Source organism: Carlito syrichta, unplaced genomic scaffold (assembly GCF_000164805.1).
Source record: "Carlito syrichta isolate Samal-C Ts95f unplaced genomic scaffold, Tarsius_syrichta-2.0.1 Scaffold301054, whole genome shotgun sequence".
NCBI lineage: Eukaryota > Metazoa > Chordata > Mammalia > Primates > Tarsiidae > Carlito > Carlito syrichta.
Genome location: NW_007245150.1, coordinates 72,796 through 98,188, shown reverse-complemented (window position 1 = coordinate 98,188; position 25,393 = coordinate 72,796). Strand labels below are relative to the sequence as shown.

At 35.1% G+C, this 25,393-nt stretch overlaps 2 protein-coding genes across 2 annotated transcripts in view; both read right to left on the bottom strand.

Annotated features, from left to right (window-relative positions):
- The window catches only part of LOC110595374 (cAMP-regulated phosphoprotein 21-like), a 33,331-nt gene extending 29,379 nt beyond the window's left edge, over window positions 1–3,952 (bottom strand). Inside the window, exons 1-2 of the mRNA XM_021710757.1 lie at window positions 3,159–3,952; window positions 654–713 (exon numbers count right to left, since the gene is read on the bottom strand). Of these exons, the coding sequence (XP_021566432.1) occupies window positions 654–713; window positions 3,159–3,289 (191 nt within the window). The 5' untranslated portion in view covers window positions 3,290–3,952. The remainder of the gene's footprint in view (window positions 1–653; window positions 714–3,158) is intronic.
- Window positions 3,953–8,796: 4,844 nt separating this feature from the next.
- Window positions 8,797–25,393, bottom strand: part of LOC103257030 (cAMP-regulated phosphoprotein 21) — a 30,781-nt gene continuing 14,184 nt past the window's right edge. The window contains 3 exon segments of the mRNA XM_021710758.1: window positions 8,797–9,203; window positions 9,206–9,347; window positions 11,280–11,388. Coding sequence (XP_021566433.1) covers window positions 9,010–9,203; window positions 9,206–9,347; window positions 11,280–11,388 — 445 coding nt within the window. The 3' untranslated portion in view covers window positions 8,797–9,009.

The window sequence follows — 25,393 nt, the reverse complement described above, 5'->3', positions numbered from 1 at the left end:
TATAGCACTGTGTACCCTTTGCTCTATAGTGGATGCTAAAAACACATTTAATAGATTTAATAGTGAGAAAATGGGCATGGTCCCTCTACTTTCATGGAGCTAACAGCCTAGTAGAGAACTTTAAAATAATTTTCATAGTTCCCGTTATCCCACACAGATATTAATTTAAGTAGTTCATGATAATTGGAACTCCAAATCTTTCTTTAGAAATAGAATCCAAGCTTTAAAAAAAATGTTTGAGATATTATGATGGATAACATTTAAAATTAGCTACCCAAATAGGGTTACCACTGATGTACTTTCCAGTGTTGAGAATGCACATACAATTGCAACCTGTCAGGTAAAATTTAACTCAGTGTAATTCACCAAAATTGATTTGGAAATTTTAAAGCAGTGTGCTGCCAAAGTTAGTCCCTGAAAATCAGAAAACCAGAAGAGGAATCCTAAAGAACTGTAAACCGAGTGATAGCTTTCCAGTCACATATCTGCATTATCCAATATGACTTTAACACTAAGTTTGTAACAAGCTTACCGGAGAGATAAGTGGACATTTTTTTGATGAACATAAATATTTTACACTAATACACTTATAGTTAACATTGATTCTGCCACATAATCTGAAAACACAGTTTAAGAAAGTAAACCATACCAACCGAAAGAGCTGTCTTTTCTTATAGGTCTCATTGCATATGTTACTGTCTTCCAAGAGCCTACTGGAAATGAAAAACATGATTTTTATGATATGAAATCTAAGAGTATTAAGTGCCCTATGCTCAAGGTATGTGTGCCCTACTATAGCACACCTTTCTTGTAAATCAATCCCATATGCTGTCTTTTATTTGTGTGATGTTGAACTTTGCCATAATAAATTAGTAGCATTATGACAAAATTGAGATCCCCACTTTAGGCTTAAGGCAATGATGCCAGGTAAGGGGAGAGAGAGGAAAGAAGAAATAGAATAGAAGAAAAGAGGAGAATAAAAGAAATTGATATAGCTATAAGAAGAATTTAATTAAATATATTACTTGTGATTATTAAGGGTAATATGAAACCTATTCTCTATTTCTTGGCATAGTGAAATATTGACATTCCAGAGGACAGTATCCAAGAAATACATTTACTTTTTCAGGGGAGACACTCAATTAGATTTTTACTTTTGGGGACCACCAAGACCTATTCACATATATAATATAAAAGTATATATATATATCCTCCTATTTATACATATATAGGAGGATACCCCAGAAAATTCAGAATTTTTTTTTGGAGGGTGGGCCCCTTGCAGTATAGGTTTCCGCCACTAGGTTAAGTGTTCTAGGAATTAATCAGCGTCAGTGTACCAGTTAGTGTTGTTGTTGTTGTTGTGAGAGGCTACATTCCACTTCAGTGAATTTTGGGGGGAGATTTTTTTTCCACGCATTTGCCCATTTCATGATGAGTGATTTATGAGTGCACTGCCCACACCGCACTGATTGTTTGGTAGTTTTTCTTTTTACCACAAACGGCATGACCCCATGCCCCACCCTCCCTATTCACCTGATCTCACCCCAAGTGACTCTCTTTTTGTTTGCCGATGAAAAAGTCTCCAAGAGAAACGTTTTGCTCATGGGGAAGAGGTGAAACAAAAAATGACAGAAGTGCTAAAAGGCATCGACGTTGACAAGTTCAAAACGGTTTTGAGCAGTGGGAAAAGCACTTCAGTTGGTATACTGTATCAAACGAAGAGTATTTTGAAGGTGATTGAAGTTTAAACATGTAAGAATAAACACACAATTTCTTATAAATAAATTCTGTTATGGGGGAGTCCCCCCGCATATGAACAATTGTGTTAATGTTAAATACGATCCAATTTGAATTTAAGAGAAACTTAAGTGCAAATAAATAAGATTAAGGAGTAAGATAGGAGAAATGATGGGCTAAGGGACTAGAGGATATGGTTTCCCAATAAGCTGTAAATGCTCACTTAATATTTTTGGTAAGGAAACAGAGCATTAAATGCTTCAGATCTCCCCTCCACCAGAAGCTAATTCTCATGTATTCATAGTTTTACTGTAAATAGTGGATATTTGTCTAAACATATATGGACTCCGTCTGAAGTTGTGTTTGAATCCCATATATGGACTTGTTTTTGAATTGTATATCGTCTTCCAGAAGAGGTTATTCTATGAAAGGATTTAGTTACCTGAAGATTTCTAATTGCAAATATAAATTATGGCGTTTATTTAATTTTTTTTACCAATCATCTTTAATGCTCAGTTTAAATTTATCTAAGTACTGGCATTTAATCAGTATCCATTCTAATCAGTGTTACAGGGACACCCATTAAGCCAGCACCTGAGGTAAAATTAACTACTACTTTATTTATAGGTACCATATTTACCGACCATGTTGCCCATTTTGATGCATCTTAAATGTGATTAGTACAGTTAATCTGGATTCCTTAATTTGCCCTGAATATCTGCAATTAAATCAATGGGACATTTTAATATCTAAGTTGGTTTAGAATGATTTCAAAAAGGTGTATGTTTAGTTTGAAAAATTTCTGTTCGTATCCTCAAGATTTTCTGTGAATTTGATTAACGCTTTATTTCACAACCACCACCTTCCCCTACTAACTCCTAAGCCAATACACCATTTTAGATAAGGTTTTCAAATCTATCTTTTATGAAGACTAGCAGATTGTATAGAATAAAAATCTTAATATTATTCAAATTATTATCTGTATAACTATATATACTTATGGGGTATTAAAAGTGGCTAATAATACCAAATATACAAGTACTTTTAGCAGCCTATTGAATAAGCCAATGAAACTGCAAGTTCCTGTGTGGTGTCAATATTTATTCTTTTTAATGCCTGGTGAAGGTAATAGGAATTTCACCTTTGGAAGGATCAGAAATTGAGACTTTATCAAGGAAAATGTCTAAAACTCTTCTTGGAAGTAACTGAGAGAACTTTTTCCCCAAATTAAATAATTTTGAGATGTGCTAAATAACATATATGTGTGAATATATATGTGTGTACACAAAGATATATGTATTTACTTATACATATATTCAAGCACACATATATATGATATATATGTATTTATGAATATACAGGACACACATGACAGACTTTTTTCTTCTAAAGACATGAAAAGTTAAATTTCATTTTACCTGTTTTCCACAAAAAGGCTTTCCTGGGAGCAAACTGACTGAAAAATAAAAAAAGGTATTGTATCAGACGTTCTGGATATGCTGAGGGATCCCAAATCCTTTTCTGATTTTAAAACTAATTTTCCCCTCATAGAGGAAAAGGATTAAGAAAACTATGTACAAAAGATGGAAATAAAAAAGGAAAAAAATAGGTTAGCATTAGAAGAGGAGACAATACTCATGCAGCATATGGTACTTTTCCATCAGGGCATCTCATCTTCAGGTTTCAAACAGACTTAGCCCGTTCAGCATGGAGGTCAGAAGAAGAGAAATGTGAATGAAACTGCCGGAGAAACATGTGGTCGTGAATTCTGAGCTATCGGTTTCCTTTGGAGCTGCAAAAGTGCAGCAACCAACTAAAGCCAAGGGAAAGGGTTCAAATCAGGACAGAGCATGCAAACTCCACATGATCCACCTAAGGATGAGAGCCACAAAGCCACAATCCTGCAATTATTTACTGGGAATGATAAATTCTCACCATAGAAAGTGATTGATCGCATGACTCTCAAAACTGAAGAAATGCTACCAATCATTAATCTTAAGTAAGGGGGAGGGCAGAAGACAAGTGAGATAAAATGAAGATAATTAAGAAATCTATCAAGCTCCAACTAAAATTTCTTATTTTTTCACACGGAAAACCAATGACTTTCTTCTTAGCTTCCAATCACCAAATATTCATGTCTCTCCTAGCTTGTGTTTAATACACAAAATTCTATTACCATTATGTGTTAAGGAAAGATGGATCAAATTAAATTCAAACAAACACAGAAAGAAGTATCTAGACAAAATATGGTATTGTGGTCGTATAATAGGGTAACTGTGCTTAGGAAGTAACACAACACCATTTCCAAAGTACTAAGCTTCTAAACACAAATAAATGCACACCATATTATATGAGTAGATTTTTTAAATGATGAATAAGTGACTTGTTAAAGGGATAGATACTTGACAGGTCTATTTTAGGATACAATAAAGGTAATAATGACCTTTTAATAACTAATTATTGACTTTAAAGATGCTGCTAATGTGTCCACCACTCAGAGAGGCAAGCAGAATATGTTTTTCTTTTCATTTTGCTAGAGAAACAATTTTCTTCCACCAAGCTCCATCAGCGCTCTAAGTTTTTCAGTGAAGGGATGTCTAGAATAGTTTCTGTTTTAGCCATTCTGCGTTTAACACATATCCTGAATTTCAAATGTGCAAAAATTGTATTTTTAGAAAGTCAAAAGGAGCCAATTAAAAGATAAAGTTTTTCAGAAAATGTAAAAAAAAAAAAAATGCTCGACACTTACATATGGAAAGAGAAACAAATATAAAAGATGTGCCATTAACATTCTTAGGAAGATCTCTTTACAGTAAACTAAATATCCTATCTTCTTTAGTCCTTTAGTTTGTTTTCATTTACTTTAGTTTGGCTGGAATCAAATGACGGTATGTGAAAGAAAATGAGGTTGCCTCAGACACACATTATGATTTCAGTCCTTGCTCCTTCTCAGTTCTTGTAGTTGGAAAAGGGTGATTAAGTTTATAAGGTTCCACCTGAGTATTAGAATTTATTGAGACTGTATTTCTTGGAAGGAGTTAATCAAACACATGCTGACCTCTTCAGACTCATTAATCTAATAGCATTTGAGGAAACGCTGCTGTCCAAACTTGAGTTAAAAAGTAAGACACCAGCAAGTCAAAGATAACTTTCCCAAAACATCTCATGTATTTTTCTTTTTTTTTGGAAAGGTCTTTAAAATTCATCTCATCAGTCCCTCTTGGCCTCATCGCATCATCATCATCACATCATCATAAATAAGATAGAGACAGTTATAGGTTGTGATTCAGCAGCTTATGACAATAAACTATTTTTTTAAAAAAAGAAGTATTAATAATTTGCAAATTTTAATAACAGAAAAAGATAAAATTGTCACAGTAATTAAGTGCAACATTCAAAGCTGTCACTTATATGCATTCTCAGTTATAGAAGGCTTGTTCCTTTTTAAAAAGAGAAAAATGATTTTGCCTAATGCATTATAGTTCTCTCCCACACCCCACCCCCATCCCTAGTGGCACCACATGCCCTGATATCCTATTTTCACTGAAGAGGAATCTCAGTACATGCTAGGAGGACCACTGATTAACTCCTCCTTGAATACCTATTTATACATAAATATCCTTCAAAAATTACCCTCCGGGCAAAACATACCTTCTCAAGTGCATTGCTTTACCAACCTCACCTTCCTGAATTTAGCAACATTGTATAGAATTAACCATAAAATAAGCTTAAATCCTTGCCAAAGGAAAAAGAAATAGTTATATTTCAAATATTGCTGATGACAAAAACATATTTATTATTCGAGAACTAAATCTTGTGTGTTCTGACTTACAACTTTTTAGTTCTCAAATAATAAAGAAATGTGCCTTATCTCAAGATATCAGAATTCTCCAACTATATTTGAAATTTTTTTCTAGAAAATCCTCAACCAAATCTTCAAATTTTGAGTGTGTGCTTGCATACAAAAGTATGTACACACACACACACACACACACACACACACACACACACACACACAACACAATCTCTCACTCACACAAATGTAAACATCTTGGATACCAACATACATTGGGAAAAACCCAAGAATGTTTCTAATTTTAACATTAATTTGACTTTTGCCAAAGTGTCAAAGTACTTCTGAACGCTCTATTATTCATTCGAGTAGCAAAAATATACACTTAATCAATATTTGAATTTGTTTTTAATAACACTGCTACTTAAATAATAATGCCAAGGAAAGCTGCTTTGTTAGTTCAAATTTTAAACTATGAAGAAACTAAATGGCCAGCCAAGGAAAAGGCTAGACTTATATACTATTTTCTTATGCTGGATTCTTTGCTTTATCATTGACTTAATATACTTTAATTATCATTTTAAGGCAAAATAAGATCATGTGCCTTAAGAAGTTGGGCAGTGGTAATCATCATCTGGGGATCTAAGTCCCCTAAAGTGTGCCATCTTTACCTAAGTGGTAGGGAAGATTTGCTACTATATGTATTCAAGAAAGTTGACATTGCTAGGTTATGTACAAAAGAATTTGTATCAAGATAAGATACAGTAATATTCTGTTAAAACAAGGTTTCCTCCAATGATCCCTGTCTCTTGACATTCACAACCTTGTTTGGTACCTCTTACATTGTTATAAGGTTGGTCTGCATGTCCAGGACAATACAACAGAAGAGAAGATAGACTATTTCCAAGATGAGGTTATAAAAGTCTGTGTGGTTTCTGTCTTGGGCTTTGTCTCTTTCTCTCTTGGATCACTTTCTCCAGTGGGAGCTACTTGCCATGTCACCAAGACACCCAACAGCCTATAGAGAAGCTTACAAAGTAAGTAACTAAGATCTCCAGCCTATATCTACTGAAGAACTGTGAGGCCTGCCAATAATCATGTATTTGACTTTGGAAGCAGGTAACTTTCAGATGATTGAAGGTTAATCATCTTGATTGATCAAGTCTTCATCAAACAGCTCCAGTTGACAGCTTAAATGCAACTCCTTGGAAGAACATGAGCTAGAACAACTCAGCTGAGGCTCTCCCAGGCCCCTGACCCACAGAAACTGTGAGATAAGTATGCTTTGTTTGTTTTAAGCTTCCAAATTTGAGGATGATTTGTTATAAGACAATAAATAGCTAATATGCAGAAAATAATAATGTTAGCAGAGCTATGAAGTTAGGGAGAAAGACACTAGGAATATTTTTTCCCCCCAAGAAATAGGCTCTTAACCTTTTAAGAGTTATAGAAACTTTCTAGAATATAATAAACAATAAGGATTTTTTTTGGAATAAAAATGCACATATGTTCACAAACATAATTTGCAAGGGTTTTATAATATCAAGTATTTCATTTAACCCTGAAGGCCCTTCTGCAAGTATAGTCTGCCAATTTAAAATCCTAACCTAGGATATTAGAAGTAGCCCTAGAAACAGGCTGGTGTCCTATTCAAATGAGTAAAACCAGAAGTGTTAGCCACTAGAGAGGCTAACCCAACAAGCTTTATTCCTACAGAGAGAAGCACAGTATTTTAAAGAAGGCTGCCAAATGATTGAATGGATTGGAAAGGCTATGATTATAGTTTGATATGTAAACTTAATCACATTTAAGTCTTTTAAAAAAAGTATTAATAGAGCATGTGGCTATATGGGCATGAAACAGCAATGCTTGCCTAAAATTTTTACCCTGGAACCCAGGTCCCTATCTGTTAATCTCTTTAACAATGTAGTAGGAAAATGCAGTATATAAGGAAAGTCACGCTGACCTCATCTCCCTGTGACCCCTCTAAGGACATGAGAATCAGCACATGAAATACACATCACAGGTGTCATCTTCACTACAGGTAGGCTTCAGTGACAAACTTTCTGCACCTAGCTCTCAAGGGTCTAGCAATGTTGCACAACTTTTTACCAAGCATAATGTTTCTTGTGGATTAGCTGTGTGATTAGTAGATTAGTATTTACTTTTTAATATAATAACCCATTCATAAATTACTTGACTTGAAAAAACTGCAGAGTGTGTGTGTGTGTGTGTGTGTGTGTGTGTGTGTGTGTGTGCATGACACAGAGAGAGAGAGAGAGAGAGAGAGAGAGAATAAGAGTTTTTAAAAAATGAACAAGTTTTCAGAAACAATTCTCTCTACGAAGGTCTTCAGGCAGGAACATGCTGCCTCATGTGCCTCATAGCCCATACACATCCTTACCCTATCATGACTACAGTAGATCCTCTCATCACTTCATTCTTGTATTCACCAAACACAGCTGAAGGTCCACCATGTGTCAGGTTTTGTTCTGTACCATCTAAAATTCTGACCATAATAAAAGTCTAAATAGTTCCCATATATGCAGAATCCTCTAGAATTGTATTCAGACCTCCACTATGGTGACTTCTACTTCCCTCTCTCTCATTTCAGCGCTCTGGGCCAGATTATTCAATCATTAAAATGTCACTTTAGTGTGTTCAAGAAAGCGGGGGAGTGAGAAGGGGAAAAGGGATATAATCTTGATAGAAGTACAGTGTTGGAGGAAGTAGAACTTGGCCTGCTACTTCATATTAGAGGAACCAACACCAGCTGAAGGATCAGCAGTCTTCCTCCATGCTAAACGCTGAAGGCTATGCCTCTAGGCTGGTCTTGTAGAGACTACAGGAGCAGATGCCAGCAGGAAGTCAGATGTTCCACCTGACTTAGCAAAGCTGGAAGTATTGGCCACAGAGAGTCTCACAAAGGAGCTAACACTTCTGCATAGGAAAGAAACCATATCATTTGAGGAGACTGCCGAGGGATTTCAGTGAAAGTTCTATGGTCGTTGCTTGCCCTTTTTACTTTATTGCCTTTAAATCCAGGTTTCTTTTTAACGTGTTAATTTTAATTGAATTGAGTTGCATTTTATCTTAGCCATAGTGGATAAAGATAAAAAAAATCCCAACCACATTTTCTTTGTTGGGATTTGGACTGAAGAGATTGTTTAATGATTACTCTTTTGACAAACTGCTCATGGACATGATTTGATCTGAAACTGAGGGGGAAAATAAGTATTACTATCTAACTTTAACATAATGAAATGTCCATATTTGCTAAGAAACCAGAAAATACTCTGTATATGTATGTGTGTGAGAGATCAACAGACTCTTTTTTGGTAATTCCTTCCCCTGCACATTTTTGATATTAGAAAGAACATACCATTAGGCAATAAGCTGGCTAATATGGAGGTGAAGACATTGCTTCAAATCTAACAACCTCTCTCTGTATTTACAGTCTATATTATTGACTAAAATCATACCTCTATATGTCCCCACTGGTTATATCCTAAGAACGCACCCAGAACCTTGGCTAGTTTTCCATCACTTCCCTGAACCAGGTCCTCTTCCAAAAACACCTCTAGTTTTCTGCAGTTCAATTTGTTCCCTGGCTCAGCCTTCCTACTCCCTGCCAGCTCACTGTCTGGGGAATGAGGCTGACTTGCTGCTGTGGAAGGAGTGCGCTAAAGAGGCAATTAAAACAACTACTCACATCGTGTGCAAATATTCTCTCCCTCACTCTCTGATATTCCTCTTCTCTCTCTTCAATTGATTTACTTCGTCTGTCATCTCTAAATGGATGCATTCTGTTTTGCTGAACAGAGAAAAGAAATCAGGAGGGTTATCCAAGTTGAGTTGTTAGAAATCTGCAGTTAAGCAACTGTCAGCTGAGAATAATAAATGTTCACTTAAGCCAATGGAGCCTGAAAAGTCTCACTCCTTTTGGTCCCTAGGGAAGCTGTGTTGGGGTACATGTGTTGTGTGTGTGCTTGGCATGCAAAACCAGGAGGTTTCTGTTGCTCCTGGTGGCTTCCTCGTTGGATGCAAGTAGCACGGATGTTTTCAAAATGAATGCACCTGAATATGCCTCAAGTGTTCAGACAGTTCAGGTATTTGATGGCTCACCAGTGATAGACTCTATCTCTCCTGTTTACCTGTATGGCTCTGACCCCTCAGAAGGAGGCAGAATGCTGATTTAAAAAAATAGAAAATAAACAAACAAACAAGAAAGTGGCTAGTTCTTGGTGGCTGGGGGAAGAAATGACTTTGAAAACTTGGGAACTGGAGAAAGAGCAAGAGAGTATTGAACAGAAGGAAAGATATGGACACTATTTCTTTATCTCCTTGTTTGCGTTTTTCATTCACTCAATGGCTGATCCTGTGTATAGCATCTGGTATAGAAAGTATGTCCAAATTCACAGACTAAATGTTCAAAACCTGTTTGTGGATAAGGGTCAATACCAAGAAAACTAAAGCAACAGTTCAAAGAACCCAGCATAAGAACTGTTTTTCGTCTCCTCACCTGAACCACTTCCTGCTTCTCAACTACCCACCCATCTTATTCTTGCCATTCCTTGCCAAATGCTCTGAACTAATCACATTCATCCATCCTTTCAACAGACACCCACTAAGTACACAACACAGGCATATGTTTCATAGTCAACAGGAGTCATGGTGTAGCTTGGTAGTAGTGGGAGGAAATGAGATACAAATGATGAACAGGTTTTTTTTTTTTTAAATAAAGTGCATCAGAAATGCACATACTGGCTTACAGTGACTCACTGAGAGTGATTAAAATGATAACTTTGGTGAAATGCGCATTGTCTTACCTTTAAGAATTCTAAAGCAAAGTCATTTTCAAAAAATCTATTTTGATTTTGATTGTCAGAAACACAAAGTATAATTGCAATGGCATTTATATGACTTTCTACTCTTCTTATCATTTAAAATTTTATTTTCTCTTGCCATTTACTTAGTTTTCTTTCTATTTACCCTGGATTCCACCCCCACCCCACCCCCATCTAGAGAAGAAATTTAGTAAAGTCTCTTTACCCTTGTCCAGATCATGAATAAAGCTACTCTAGAATGACATAGTGATTTGTCACGAGCAAAATACACAAGGATAAAGTTCTGCTACAGTTCATGCAAAACAAGCAGACAGTTTACATGGACCATAAAACATGGGAAGGAGAGCGGACAGAAGACTAAAACATGAACTCAATTCTTTTCTGTGAAGACTTATTTTAGGAGAGTTGCAAAATCCACCTGTCCTCACCATAACAAGGTTTGTTCTTTACAGCTACACCGGTTGATCATCGGTCCGTATTGATAATCCAGCTCAATTTGTGCACAACTGAAGGACAAAGCTGTAGGGAGTGGAACGACTGCCATAGTTACACAGACATCTGGAAATGCGACTGACAAAGCTTTTCCCCGCAGCTTGGAGCCTGTGGCATCCCGACCCACCCAAGGCATGCAGCGGGAACTGCGCCAAGCACCACCCATGCAGCCCAACACAGAGCCATTGCTAAAGCAACCAGGGCATTTTTTTTTTTTTTTTGCTACCCATTGAATGCCAGAGGGAGAGCCAAGGGAGGGCAGGGCAAGGAGGCTGGAGAGAAGACAGTAGAATCAGAGGCAAGGGAGGGCTGGAGGGAAGGAGGGAACAACAGAGGAACGACAAAAACATCAGTCAGCCCACCTTCAAAAACAACAATGTCAGCCACTCTCAAACTTGAGAACCAACCTGATTGTCTTCTTTATCAATACTAGAGTTATCTCGCTTCAAGATAAACCGCTTCTGGGATTCTTCACCTTTTTCATCTTTTAAATGTTCACAAAACCTTTGCTCTGGTCTGCCAGCAAAGTAAAACATATCAATAAAAAAGTTTTTTCCCCTTGTTTAAAGTTATTTCTTAGTGTAGTTTTTTTTCCCCCATAGTGGCATTTAACTGGAAAAAAAAAAGTTCACAAGTGTTTTTGATACTAGAGCTGCTGGTAATATACAGGTAGGTAATATGTCACTTCACATGTGTTGTTAGAATATCTTTTGCTGTTTTGAATTCAGAGTCTTGTTTGTTGCATGCAGCACGCCATGGCTGAAGTTAAAAAAAAATTAAAAGGCCTGCACATATATAGTTCACAGATGCTTTAGTTACTTTGACCTCTATTAATCATGAATTTACATAAGTTCCTGCCTGTATCCTTAAACACATATACATGTTTAGAACTTGAAAGTACCATATTAATTCACCAGTGTTTGGAAACTGACAGAACATCTCCCATCAATTCCTTTCTTTCAAGAATCTTTTGAATCCTTAATGAGAGAGGATTGTTTAAAAATTATTTCTGCCTTTCTCAATGACAAATGCTCAGGAATCTGCCTCCAGCGGACTTTGACATCTTTGACCATGTCTTGCAAATCAGTTCAGTAATTGGAGAAACTGGAGGTATTTAGTTTAAACAACTTAATGACTGATTAGCACAGGGAAAATGCTCCAAGCAGTTACACACTATTGATTAGTCAATTGATTTTTTTTTTTTTTTTTTGGTCTTCTTAATCATGTAGTATTATTTAAGGAAAGGATTCCACTTCCTTGTTAATTTCCCACAATTGTCATTACAGGCCACAGAACTCAATGAATGACTTATACTTGGGTTCACCCTTAGAGGAAGTGCTAAAATGTTTGTTATTGGTTCAGACACAGTTATAATTTTTGACTGTCATTAAACGTTCCCTGTCATATCTGGTGTGTTACTGCTGAAGCCTAGAAGGTTTTCTGTCCCTACTGGGTTCATTATGCCTTGAGTCATTGGGAAGCCAATTCACAGTGTGTGCTGTTTAATGTGGGTGACTAATAATTAAGATAATCTCATCATTTGCTTCCAGTTCCAAAATAAGCAAATAGCACTTTGAAAACAAAGTAGTTTGTGTTAATTCAAATGTGGATGAGACACATTCTTTCCTTAAATACGTGCACATGTACATATACATTACAATATTGGTGAGCAGACAATGGCAGAGAACTGGAATAATACCAGTTATGGTTTGTAGAACTGTGTACAATTTTTTCAAAGTGGTGTCATCTTATTCAATCTTTATGGTAAAAATCTGGTGCAGCAGAAGCAAATTTTTTTGCCTCTTTTAAAAACAAGGACACCATCCCTTCGTGATTCTTTCTACCTCCTCACTTATGGATTTACCCACTAAGCCACAGGCGTCACACAACCTGGTCACATCCTTGCAGAGACTCGATTCAGTTTCTCTCTGATTATATACTACACAGTAGGCTAAAGGACCTCAAACCCCAAAATGAAGAGCAGAAATCCTCCATCATAGCATCCTAGTTATCAATGTAAATGTTTTCCCCCGAAATTTAAAGTGTAATAAGATATCATCAATAACCTGGAAATGCAAATCAGAATACTAAAGCAATAAACGTGTACTTTACAATTAAGGGGTTATTCACAGTCAAGAAATTAAACACAGTTCAGTGTGGCATAGACACAATACACTTCAATTTCTTATTGAACAGTAGTCATACAATATTACTGTGTATAGTTGAAGGTAATACTTCTCAAGAATTTTTTAAAAGCATCCCACATTTTCAACCAATACTTACATGTTGTTATTCATTTTTTCCCATAGCAAGTGAAATTAGGATGTTGACTAAAATACCAGTGTTTATTATTTTATCAATGCTAATTGGGTATTTTCTAATATCCCTAGGCTCTGTAGTCTGACAAGCTCTAGTAAATGAAGTAATTTGCTTACTTCTAAATTCCCAGATATATTTTAAATATTTATTTGTAATTGTCTTTCATTGTTTATTTAGAAATAAAATGAGCTGAGAATGTGAAATTTTCGATTCATGAGCATGAGGTGAATTTGTTGTAAACTAACTTCTTTAAGATGAAAAGCACTATGGTGAGATTTCAGTATATTAACCAGAACTAGAATGTAAGTTTCATGTGGGTAAAGACCTTTTTGAAAACAAACAAACAAACAACAACAACAAAAAATAGCTTAACCCTTAGTGCCTAGAACCATACCTGGCACATGGGAGGCATTTTGCTGAATAAATGAGTTAATCAATGTATGAATGAACCAAAATTAAGCGCAGCTCTCATAAATCACTATAATTCAGGGACAGATCAAAAAAGACACTTAAGATTTGAAGTCACAAATTCTCTATTTTTAAAACAGAACAAAAGAGAATTTGCTTGTAGAAGTATACATTCAAATATGGAACATAAGGTAGATCTTCCTTAAAAATCAGATTTCGTTTCAGTTCATGTTAACTAAAATCAATCATAGCAATTACAAAAAAAGAGTTTTTGTTTGTTTTTAAACTGTAAGGGTATCTTGAGAAGGAAAGGAAATGAAAATGAGAATCTTAACTTTCCTAGTTTTGGAATGTCTCAGCCTGAAGTGGCATTGTAAGAGACACATTAGATATTTTGTTTAAACACCATAAGAGAGCTTATTTAAACATTATTTTAAGAATTTCATTTACATTTCTTTACATTGATGCATTATTTGTTTTTCATATATCTAGAAAAAATACATCCACAGAATAACCAAACAGCACGAAAAGGTTTATTTCAATTAATAACATAAATACAGTTTAAAACAAGAATATTTCTTATTTTGATATAAATTATGCAAAGTGAATTCTCAATAACTGCCTTTCAAATATCTTGTTTAGATCTTTTCCAAATACTAGAAATTAATATTTCAAATTATTAATTCTTTTATGTTTTTTCAAAATATTTGTTGAATGATCATAAAGTAACTATTAGAAGTTTGCTTAAGAATAATTAAGTAAAACTAATAAGATTTTTCCAGGTTGATTTTATAGTGATTGTTTTAATTCTAGAATTAAAGAGCAATTTTGCAGTTTAATCTCCTACAAACTAAGGTATACACCTGAAGTACTGCAAGTGGTTAAACTAAATATTACCAGGAATGCATCATTATATTATCGTTTTTAAAAAAATCCCTTTTACAGCTGGGCACAGTGGCTCGCGCCTGTAACCACAGCACTTTGGGAGGTGGAGGCGAGAGGACTGCCTGAGACCATAGGTTCGAGACCAGCCTGGGCAACTTGGTGACACTTCGTCTCTACAATACATCAGAAAAATTAGCCGGGTATAGTGGTGCACGCCTGTGGTTCCAGTTACTTGGAAGGCTGAGGTGGAAGGATCGCCTGAACCCAGCAGGTCAAGGCTGGGGTGGCCGTGAGCATGCCACTGCACTCCAGCCTGGGTGGCAGAGTGAGACTCCAACTCAAAAAGAAAAACAAAAAAAAATTCCTTTTGCAACTAATTTACCAACATAGCAACATTATTTCAAAGCAATACAATCAATGGAACTGAAATAAGGCATTGTGGACTTTTATTCAAAATAGTAATGGATTACGTTTAGAGTACTAATATGGAAGAGAACAATCTCAAAGCAGCAAAAGGTCACGGTATTTATTCATTAATGATGTCCATGTTTTACTACATATCTCATGGCCATGCATAATACATGCTTCATATTTTTTTTTCCTGATGGATTTTAGCCCATGAGGTATTATTTCTAGCTTCCTCTATACAATCATCAAAAAGAACAGAAAATAAATGTAATTCTTAATCCAGAGGAAAAATACTGTTCTCTTCTCAAGGTAAAAATATGCTTCTCCACAATTTGTAGCATATATATCTACTGTGAAACTCATTGCTCATGGTAGTGAATAGCAGTGGCATTTCCAGTCGATTTCTTGGCAACCCCGAACATTTGAATAGTTAAAATTAACCCCTCATTGTTTCTTAATTAGACATAGCTCACGAATTGAGCAGCAGCGGGGCTGAGGGAAGTAATCAAACTTTGTCTTCTAGTCAATCAGTCCCAATTTTAGTTAGATTTTTCTTTCCCTTGATGCTTGAAATAGATGAACACTCATTATTATTATTTTTTAAGACCTTCATATCATGAAGAATTTTTAACAGTTTACTCTCACTGCCAGGTTCTTGAGACCAAATTTATTACTTTTCTTACAAACAATTGAGCTTAATCCACTTCTTCTCAATGCATAAGTGAAAAATTTAATTTTACTAAGTACTGAGGGTCAAAAAGAGAAATCTTTTAATTTCATCCAGAGTAACTGAAAGGTGGTTATCAAATGCTTAAATATCTCAACAATGAAAGGTTTCTGTGAACAACAGAATGAAATATTGTGATAGTGTAAGATACTTATCGAAAGTATTTTAATAGTCAAATTTATTAGAGAAATTTATTGGAATGATTCCCTTAATTGAAAATTTGAATTTTCAAATAAAAGTGCTTACAATTTTGATGTCTTTTATTGAAAGTAAATACGAAAGTCTTATATTCTTTTTCTTAAATAATGCATTTCATAATTTTCATTATAAGTGTGTCATTTTATACTACTTCATTCTCTTTTAAATGAGACTGTACCCTACAGACCTAATATGTGCAGGGCTAAGTAGCCAGCATCCTTGATTAGAATCTTTAAAACTCTTATTTCCAATTTTGCAACGCCTTTGGAAAATTCATTTTTTTTTGTTTCAATAGGGCACTGTGTATGTAAGCAGAGACATGCAAACTAAAAAAAAAAAAACTTTTAACTCTCCTTTAGCATAAGACTATTCATGAACAACAATATTAGGCAGAACACTCAAAAACAACATGTGTCTGTAAGAAATTTCTTTTGCTGGTACACTGCTCTGACAAATAATTTGGCTATATGGATTAAAAAACTTAAAAATTTAAAAGTATCAATCTGACTTGACAAGATGCTTTTATTTCTAAAAGTGAAACTAAAGAAATAGTAATAAATGATACAGAGTTCCATTGTTCCCAACAGCAAAACAGTGAAAATCTACAGTAGACTAGGTAAATCACTTAAGGTATGTAGTATGCAGCTTTATAAAATTATATCCAATAATATTGACTAACACAGAAAAACAATTTATAAAAACATAGATATGCTTTGATTATATGTATGCAGAAACTGTAATATATAAAAATAATGTTAGCAGTATGTATCTCTGAATGGTAAAATGATGGACAATTTTACTATTAAACTTTATATATTTGTAATTATTAAAATAAATGAGCATTATTTTATAACAACAAAATAATAAAATCTATTAGCTTAGAAAGATGGAAACCAGTTCAACAATTCAATAGTGGTCTATATATCATCATTTGATCACAAAAAACTAAAATATGCATATATTTTGAATATTTATAAAATATTATTTTATGGCATGTATTATTTTACAATTGGCTAAAGTAGACATTCATCTATTAGGTCTTGTCAAACCAATTCTCAATTTTTATACTGCACTGCAGCTTTAGAAAGCCCCAAATTTAATTATGTTCCCTCCTTCTTGTCTTGGCTTATCACAGTAAGGCCCTATAGTACATGTAACTCCCCATCCCTGTCACTCTCTTTATTGCTACATTCTTGGTCTATATGCATAGAAAGATGAACTTACTAATGATTATATAAAGATAATAACCTAATGATACTGTCCAACCTGAAGATATCTTTTTTCTTACCTAAGGAAGAGACTAAATAATAATGTTATAGAAAAAGATAACAGGGATAAGGAAAAAGAAGAAAGTATAAAAGCTAATAAAGAAAATGAAATCACATGAAATCAAGACCTGGAATATTATATACTCAGTTTGGGAGCTTGGTTATTTATGAACTGTACTGAGCATGGTATTAACAACACCACCAAATACAAACATCAGATAAATCTACTTAGGTTAACAGAACCAGCACATTTCTTGACATTTGCCTATAAACTTAGAATTTCCAGAAATGAAAAAGAATGTCTACAGTAGAAAGGTAATTCTTCTAAATGATGTGTGACTGATCTTATATGAAATATCCTTGAAATGGTGTACCTATATATTCTTAAATATGAGGTTAACATCAAATGTATGCCTAAGTTCTTGAAATTATAAAAACATTTCAAATTTCAATTGGTCATGAGTGTAAAACAATCTGTAAAACAAACTGTTATTTGAGGAAATCCTCAATGTAGGGATTAATCTATGATTAAGATTTAGGAGTAGCTTACAATTTCAGGTTCCTTACATTTTTAAAAAAGTCATGATATCTTTTAAGTAAACCTATGAACAAATAATCTAGTCTCAAAAAACAAAAGCACTTTTTGTTCAATATACTCAATCATTCACTTCTCTGGTGCTACTTGACAGAAGGCACAACACGTTGTGTGTTGAATTCACTTCGTTTCACTTTCAACACATAATTAATGATAAATGATTTCTTGTTCAGCTCCAGAGCACAAATTTATTGTGTGTTTTCTAATCTCAGGTTTCTCTTATTAGTGATAATAAGCCGACTAAAAAGGTTAGACTATCAGTGCTCTTTCCTTTTTTTAAGTTCTCTTCATCTTTCCATTTTAATGTTACATGAACGTTAAATGACAGTAGCATTAATATATTCAATGATTCAAAGTTCCACTCCCTAAAAAAAATACTAAAAATATGAATGCATTTTAGTACATAACCCAACTTCTGTATATGAAATGGACATGAACTAATGTACTATGTTTAAAATAACAATAGTTTTAATAACTAAAATGGTTTTAAGAATACAAATATAATACTGAGAAGTAAGCCTAACAAAAGTTGTGTCTTTTCAGCTCTGCAGCTTACTGTGTGACTTTTTTTGCAAAATACTTGACCTGCCTAGGGGAGATGTGCTGTTTATTTGTTTGGTTGTTGTATGAAATAAAAAATAACAACAGTTATCTTAAAACATTATCAAAGTATTCTATTTTTTTTTTTTTTTTTTTTTGAGTTGGAGTCTCACTGTCGCCCAGACTGGATTGCAGTGACTGCTCCCGGCCACCGCAGCCTCGACCCGCTCGGCTCTGGCGATCTTTTTGCATCTGCTTTCCAAGTAACTGGAACTACAGGCGCGTGCTACCACACCTGGCTAATTTTTGATTTACTATAGAGATGAGGTCTTGCCAAGTTGCCCAGGCGGACTTGGAAGACTTTGTTTTGCTTATTGTACATCATTTAGACTTGGTTATTCTCAACTAGTTTGGAAGTGAATGTTCTTTCCTGGAAGAATCAGATGATCTCAGTGCCCACCATTCACTGACTAAATCAAGCACATTGCTAGCATGATGGCATTGTTAGTAAATCACTATGGTCACTGCTATCAAGCAACATTTCTTAGTCTTTAAAAAAAAGTTTACCATAAGACTACAATAGACTGCAACAGGTTAGACAGCAGGATGCTGGTACTTGCCAAACCCAAGTATTTGTCAAGTACCTGGTCCTTTGAAATACTCAAATAAAGCAGAAAATGGGTCTTTGCCCTCCGAGCTTATATTACTATATTGAAAAATAAGTCAGTCCAAAAAATCATTAAAAAATAACATAGAAGCCGGGCTCGGTGGCTCAGCCTGTAATCCCGCGCCTTTGGGAGGCTGAGGTGAATGGATTGCCTGAGCCCGCGGGTTCGAGACCCGCCTGGGCAGTGAGACTTCATCTCTACAATAAATCAAAAAATCAGCTGGGCATGGTAGCGCATGCCTGTAATTCCGGCTACTCGGAAGGCTGAGGCGGAAGGATTGCCGGAGCCCAGCAGGTCGAGGCTGCGGTGGCCGGGAGCGGCCACTGCACTCCAGTCTGGGCGACAGTGAGACTCCAACTCAAAAAAAAAAAAAAAAATAACATAGAAGACTAAGGTAGTGTTTTTTAAAAATGTGTTTATACTTTCTAAATATGAAGAACTTTTTAATTGGTTAAGTAAATAACAGATGATGGAGAAAAGACAAGGCTCTCAAAACCCAATTTAAAAATTTGTGTGTATAGGCCAGGCATGGCGGGAGGATCACTTAAGCACAGAAGTTTGAGAACAGTGTGAGCAACATAGTGAGAACTTGTCTCCACAAAAAATTAGCCATGCATTGTGGCATACACCTATAGTCCCAGTTGCCTGAGGGGCAGAAAAGGATGGATACCTTCAGCCCAGGAATTCAAGGCTGCAGTGAGCTGTGATCATGCTGCTGCACTTCAGTCTGCATGGCAGAGTGAGACCCAGACTCAAAAAAATGTGTGTGTATAAATTAAATATTACGTTCTCATCTTGACTTTTCACTTTCTGTAGGGAGAGAGGTATCCTGTGCAGGGTAAAGGATCTGCAGAGCTATAATCCAGCAATCTCTCAGGCCACAGGGACTCAAATGAACGGAAACATATTCCTTAACTCACTGTCTGGAAACAAATTCTTCCTCAATTTAACAATAAGATTTCCTAATTAGGTATGGTGCCTAATTCTAATCTACAGCAAGCAAGCTGCAGATTGAAGGAACCAAGCAGCTCAACAATAATTTCACTTCCTCCAAAACCAGAATACATTTAGGACAACGCCATATGTAGTGTGCATATATGTAGGATCAACTTTTCACTCACAGTTCCAAACGGTATAATATATATTATATATTTACACACTTAGACAAACAGTCTTATAGCTATACATTATGTATACACACACACACACACACACACACACACACACACACACACACACACAGTCTTGATTAAAATCATCTTGATTTCCTCGAACTATGGAGAGAAAAGGAGCATGTTCTATAACTTATACTTATTTTGTCCAAGGTATGCTCCTAACACTTGAGAAATGTTCTTCTCCTGACATCGTTTTAGAACATATAACTGAGATTTTCACACTTTCTGTGTATGCTAGATAATTGTGAATCCAGTGTGTCTTGTGATTCTGGAAGGTTTTTGGTATCATTTTATCAGCTACCTTAGTATTAACATTGTTTAATGTGGTTCTCTTCTCAATTTTAAAGTCAATGATAAGTAAATTAAGATTTTTTTTGGTAAGAGAACTAATGGGTAGCAGTGAAAGAATCAGTGCTTGGTTTTCTTTATGCTTTTATCCATATTTGAGGGTATTGATTCTGTTAATGTCAGTTCTTTCTGTAACCTTAGGAGAGTCATGACTGAAGTTTGATCTTGGTCTTCTGTGAACTGACTAGTTAAGATCAAGATATGAATTTCAGTTTTCTCTCCTGTAAAATTGTTTAACTTTATTTGCCTAGGATGTTGTGAGCAAAATAAATAAATAAGAATGTAAATAAGTAAGTGCAATTGCTAAATGCATTATTCCATGGAAAATTCTATAAAAAGTTATATTAAGGATACTCTGTTATGGAAGATATATGCACATTTCATTTCCAAAATTAGGTATTAAATTATACATTCACACTCAAAGGCCCAAAAATATTTTCAAGTGAGGAAAGGAACACAACAAACTTATGTTCTCTCCTAGCAATATATTTTTGATATCTACCTACCTTATCTACAGAAACTTATATCCTCTGAAATATTTGATAATAATACTATGGGGAAAATGTAATATTGGAGAGAAATGACATGGAGTTTGACCAATGTTAATGTTTAAGTCTCACTATGAGCCTGTATATTAATTAAAGAAATAGTGTCTTGTTCAGTAGATAAAACTTCATGATTTTCCTGAAAGCAGTGTGATTCTTAGTTAGGTTTCTGATCTGTAGTGTCTAATCAGATGATTTTCAATGCCATTCTTATAAAATGTGCAGAGTAAATTTACCATGTTTAGAAATGACAGAATGGCAACTAACCACTCAAAGATTTCTAGAGGTACTTAAATAAATTAATGTTTGGTCTTCTTCAGAAGATTATTAAGGGAACATCCATATTAGGGTGCTCCTGAGTTTATTCACAGAACCACTTATATTCCTAGCTGAAGAAAAATAAATATAACAAACACGAGAAGGAAACAAGTAGTTTTGTTTGCTTGATTTGTGTTGACTTATATGCATTTAGTCACCTGCAAAAAGGAAGATGCCTAAGAGGCAAACACCAATAATTCCCATTTTCAACCTTAGCTTCTTCAGGAAATTAAGTGGAATAGATGTTTCTTGACCTTGATGTACTGCTGTCCACTCCTGTTTGGGTCTGCTCACTAAGAAGTTGAAAGATTTTGCAATCCTGCCTATTAGTGTAGTAATAATTACCAGACACTACAGGGATTCTTAACAAAATTAGTCTCAACTGTTTTACCTATAGAGAAGCATTATTTAGTGTTTGAATGAGTTTCCTGGTTTTTATAGTTTACCAAACAGTCAGCTCAGTTAATTATCCTTTCTGGAACAGGCAAAGAAATGACTGTAGTCACCACCCACCACTTATCACTCCAGTCAAATACTCAGGCTCACACTTCTCAGGAATCACTAGGTATGTCCTTGGGCACTTGACTCAAGGCGTAGCCTCAAATCAATGCCTTTGGAACACTATTCTTGTTTTATAGTCTCTGAAGCCTGTAACCATTTTCCTTCAGTGGATGTGCTATTTCCTTGCTTTGCTCTGCACTCTCAGAGCAGGGGATTTGAGGCAATGACAGTGGGTGGATGCGAAAGATTAAAAAAAATTCAAGAGATGACAACTTTTTAACATGAAAATTATCTGGAATGAGTTATACAGTTGCTCTGACATATGCAAAAACACTCAGATACACATGGGATTCTCACTGCCTGGGGCTGATTTTGGCCTTTGGAAAGCACTTGTACAAGAAAATGGTTCTAGTCTGCAAAGGTTACATCCTAAGTGTCTATACTTTCTCTGGGATGAAGAAAAGAAGGCAGTGGAAAAAAAATCTAACAAACCACAAGAAATGATTTTGTGCTAATCACATAGAAAAATGAGTAAAAGAGAAGGTGAAGATTGGAAAAAGGGCAAAGCTTCTCATACAGAAAGACACATATTCACATTTTTAGCCTAAATCTAGAATATCAAAAATGTAACATTATAAATGGAAAATATATTATAAATATCATTTATAGACCAAATAACATAGACTCTAAAACTTCCATCTCAGATTTCCATGAGGTTTATTGGGCATCATATGGAGACTAAAATAAAGAAGTGCTAAAGAGTATAACATATTTCTGGCACTCTGCAAGGAAGTGGAAGAAACGAATAAGCTAAAGGCGAAAAAAAAAAAAACGTGGAGAACCTCAGTCCAGTAAAAGGCAGTAAATTCTGATGGGAGGCATCCCCGGTCATTAAGACTCAATTTGTGAACCAAATTGAGGCTTGCAGGCTACAGTTCACAGACACTGTTCTTACCCTGGTTAGCTCTGAGCTCTAACAAAGTTGCAGTGCTGCAGAGGAAAGGCGACTTTATTAATTCTCTAAATTGTATCAGTTCACTCAGATGACAGCACCATCTTGAACTGTCTCTCACAAGGACACAATTACTATCTTCTTCTCTCCTTGGACCGTATCTTTAATTCTGACCCCATGCTTTAGTGATAGCAGCACTCAACCAAGTCTTTCTACCTTTGGTCATTCCCTCTTGAATATATCCTCCTAGTCAATACAAGATTAACCTTTCTAAGACATCACATTATGCACATCAACCTTCATGTTCTAAAACTAGAAGGCCTGCCCACCATCAAGGTCCTCTCCAGTCTTATGTAGCCTCTTACTGACACTGAATAACCATTCTCTCCACATTTTCCTTCAGCTAGTAGAGCAATAAAGTCCCCTGCATTTGTGGACAAATTATCAGGATTTGAATCCTGATCTCACCTTGTAGCAGTGTAACGTTAGTCAATTAACTCATTTTCTGTCAATAAATTTCTTCTACAGTTAGATTGGAAAATTTTTAAAAAATAATTCTCTTAATTAAGTGGCTGTGAGAACTAAAAGCAACCATCCCAGTAAAATGCCCAACTTTTATTAAATGCCCAGATTATGACCATACGTTTGTTTATACCCAGTACCCTAGTTTTCAATGTACTTCCCTTCTCACTAATTTGTTTAAGTCTTAGCCTTTCTCAAAGTCTTCCTAAATGCCAATTTATACCATGAGATGGGTAGGCCATTAGTCCCCACTGAATCTGCCTTGTACATTCTGCCTAGTATTTGGTATAATGTGTCTTCAATGAAATAGTTATTCCCTAGACAATTGTTACATGTGTATTATGAATCCACAAAAAGTGACATTGAATTTTTCAGTTTTTAAGAGGACTAAGATTCCGAAGCTATTCATCCCATCTCTACAAGAACATTTAGCACCTGTGAGGACAGAAATCCCATCTTGGAGGTTTTGTGTAACCACAGAGACTGAAGTCTGGATGATGGATACAGATTTGTTGGTGAGTTGTACTTGCTGGAAATAAGTTTCCAGTATCTAGAAAGTTTTGTCTGTGTATATTACAGGACCTCAAAAACTTGACATCTCTATTTTCATTACATAATTCATAGAAACCTTGAATGTATTAATGTAAATATATTATGTACCTCTAGGGACTTTAACTGTATTTCTATCTTGTTTCATTGCATCTCACTGAACTTGAGAATATTCTTGTGAATGTGGTCTGTAGCCATGAAAATGGACAGCCTAGTTGCTTAGGGCAGCAATTGTGTAATAACACAATGATAGTTTCATTTTTTATACTAACATTATTAATAAATATGGGTTTTCAGTCTTAGGGAAAAAATAGCGAAATGGAATAAAATCATGCTTAAATTTAATGTGCATACCCCTTCAAAAACAATCACATCTTGTTTCAGTAATAATCACAAAAAATACAGCAGGGGCTATTGAATTGCAGGAAGGTTCTGGTACTTAATGACATCACAGAGTTAATCTTCAAAAATATTTTATATTTCCAATCACTTATAAAGATTGAAATTATCAATCAATTCAGAGATCGTTCTTGAGGACTCTACTCAATATTTTCTGGATGTTTTTATTTTAAGAGAATCAGATTATTTAAGAACATTTATCTTGACATTAGACACATTGGTTTAGATCCTAGTCAAGCTGACTATTGCTTCTCTCTAAGCTCAAAACTGACTTTCAGTTTGTGTTATGTTTTCTTTTTCTGCAAGATGAGACTTTAATTGCTATATTTTAAATATATTTTTAGGGTTAAATATAATAGTATACATGAAATAAGAAGTAAAGTACTCATTGAAATGAATAAACAGTAGGTAATGCTATTATAATTAAGAGGTAATATCACTTAACTGAAAAGTATATCCTGAGATAAGTTATTTCCATTTCATGATCGAGTAAACGAATTGTATCTGGGGATATTGCAGAAAATGCTAGAGGTCAGTGCAACACACACACACACACACACACACACACACACACACACACACACTCCTCATAGAGTGTATTGTTATGACCTAAATATTTCAAACTTCATGGGAACTGTTCCTTCTCCAAGCAAAACTTAGTATCTATAACCTGCCTATCATCTAGGAAAACAAGATTCTGAAAAATAAATGCTTGCCTATATGTAGCTGATACAGTTACAGTTATTTGTGCATTCATGTCAGAGGAGCACTAAAGTGTCACTGAAGAAGAAAAATTAAAAATCAATATAATGGAGCAGTTTCTCTGCTTCATCCTTTTAGTTTACTGTTATATCCTCAATCCACAGTTTTCTGCATTCTCCATTTATATTTTTTCTGCAAGCTACAGTGCCATTAAAATATGCAATTCATGTCTTGGCATGAAAATAGCATTAAACTGTGCAACTGAAACTCACACTCAAACATGAGACTCATGGGGAGCCAACTGTGGGACACCCATCTCAACCCCCTTTTCAAATAAGTGGAAACAGTTCAATCTAGTAATAATTCTAAATTATTATGGTTCCCACAACCATAATACGTCAATTACTCTGATAAGACAACTGTTAAAATTTTTACAAAATCAAAAAAACCAAGACACCTAGAATTTGAGTAGAATATTCTGAATAGAATACTCC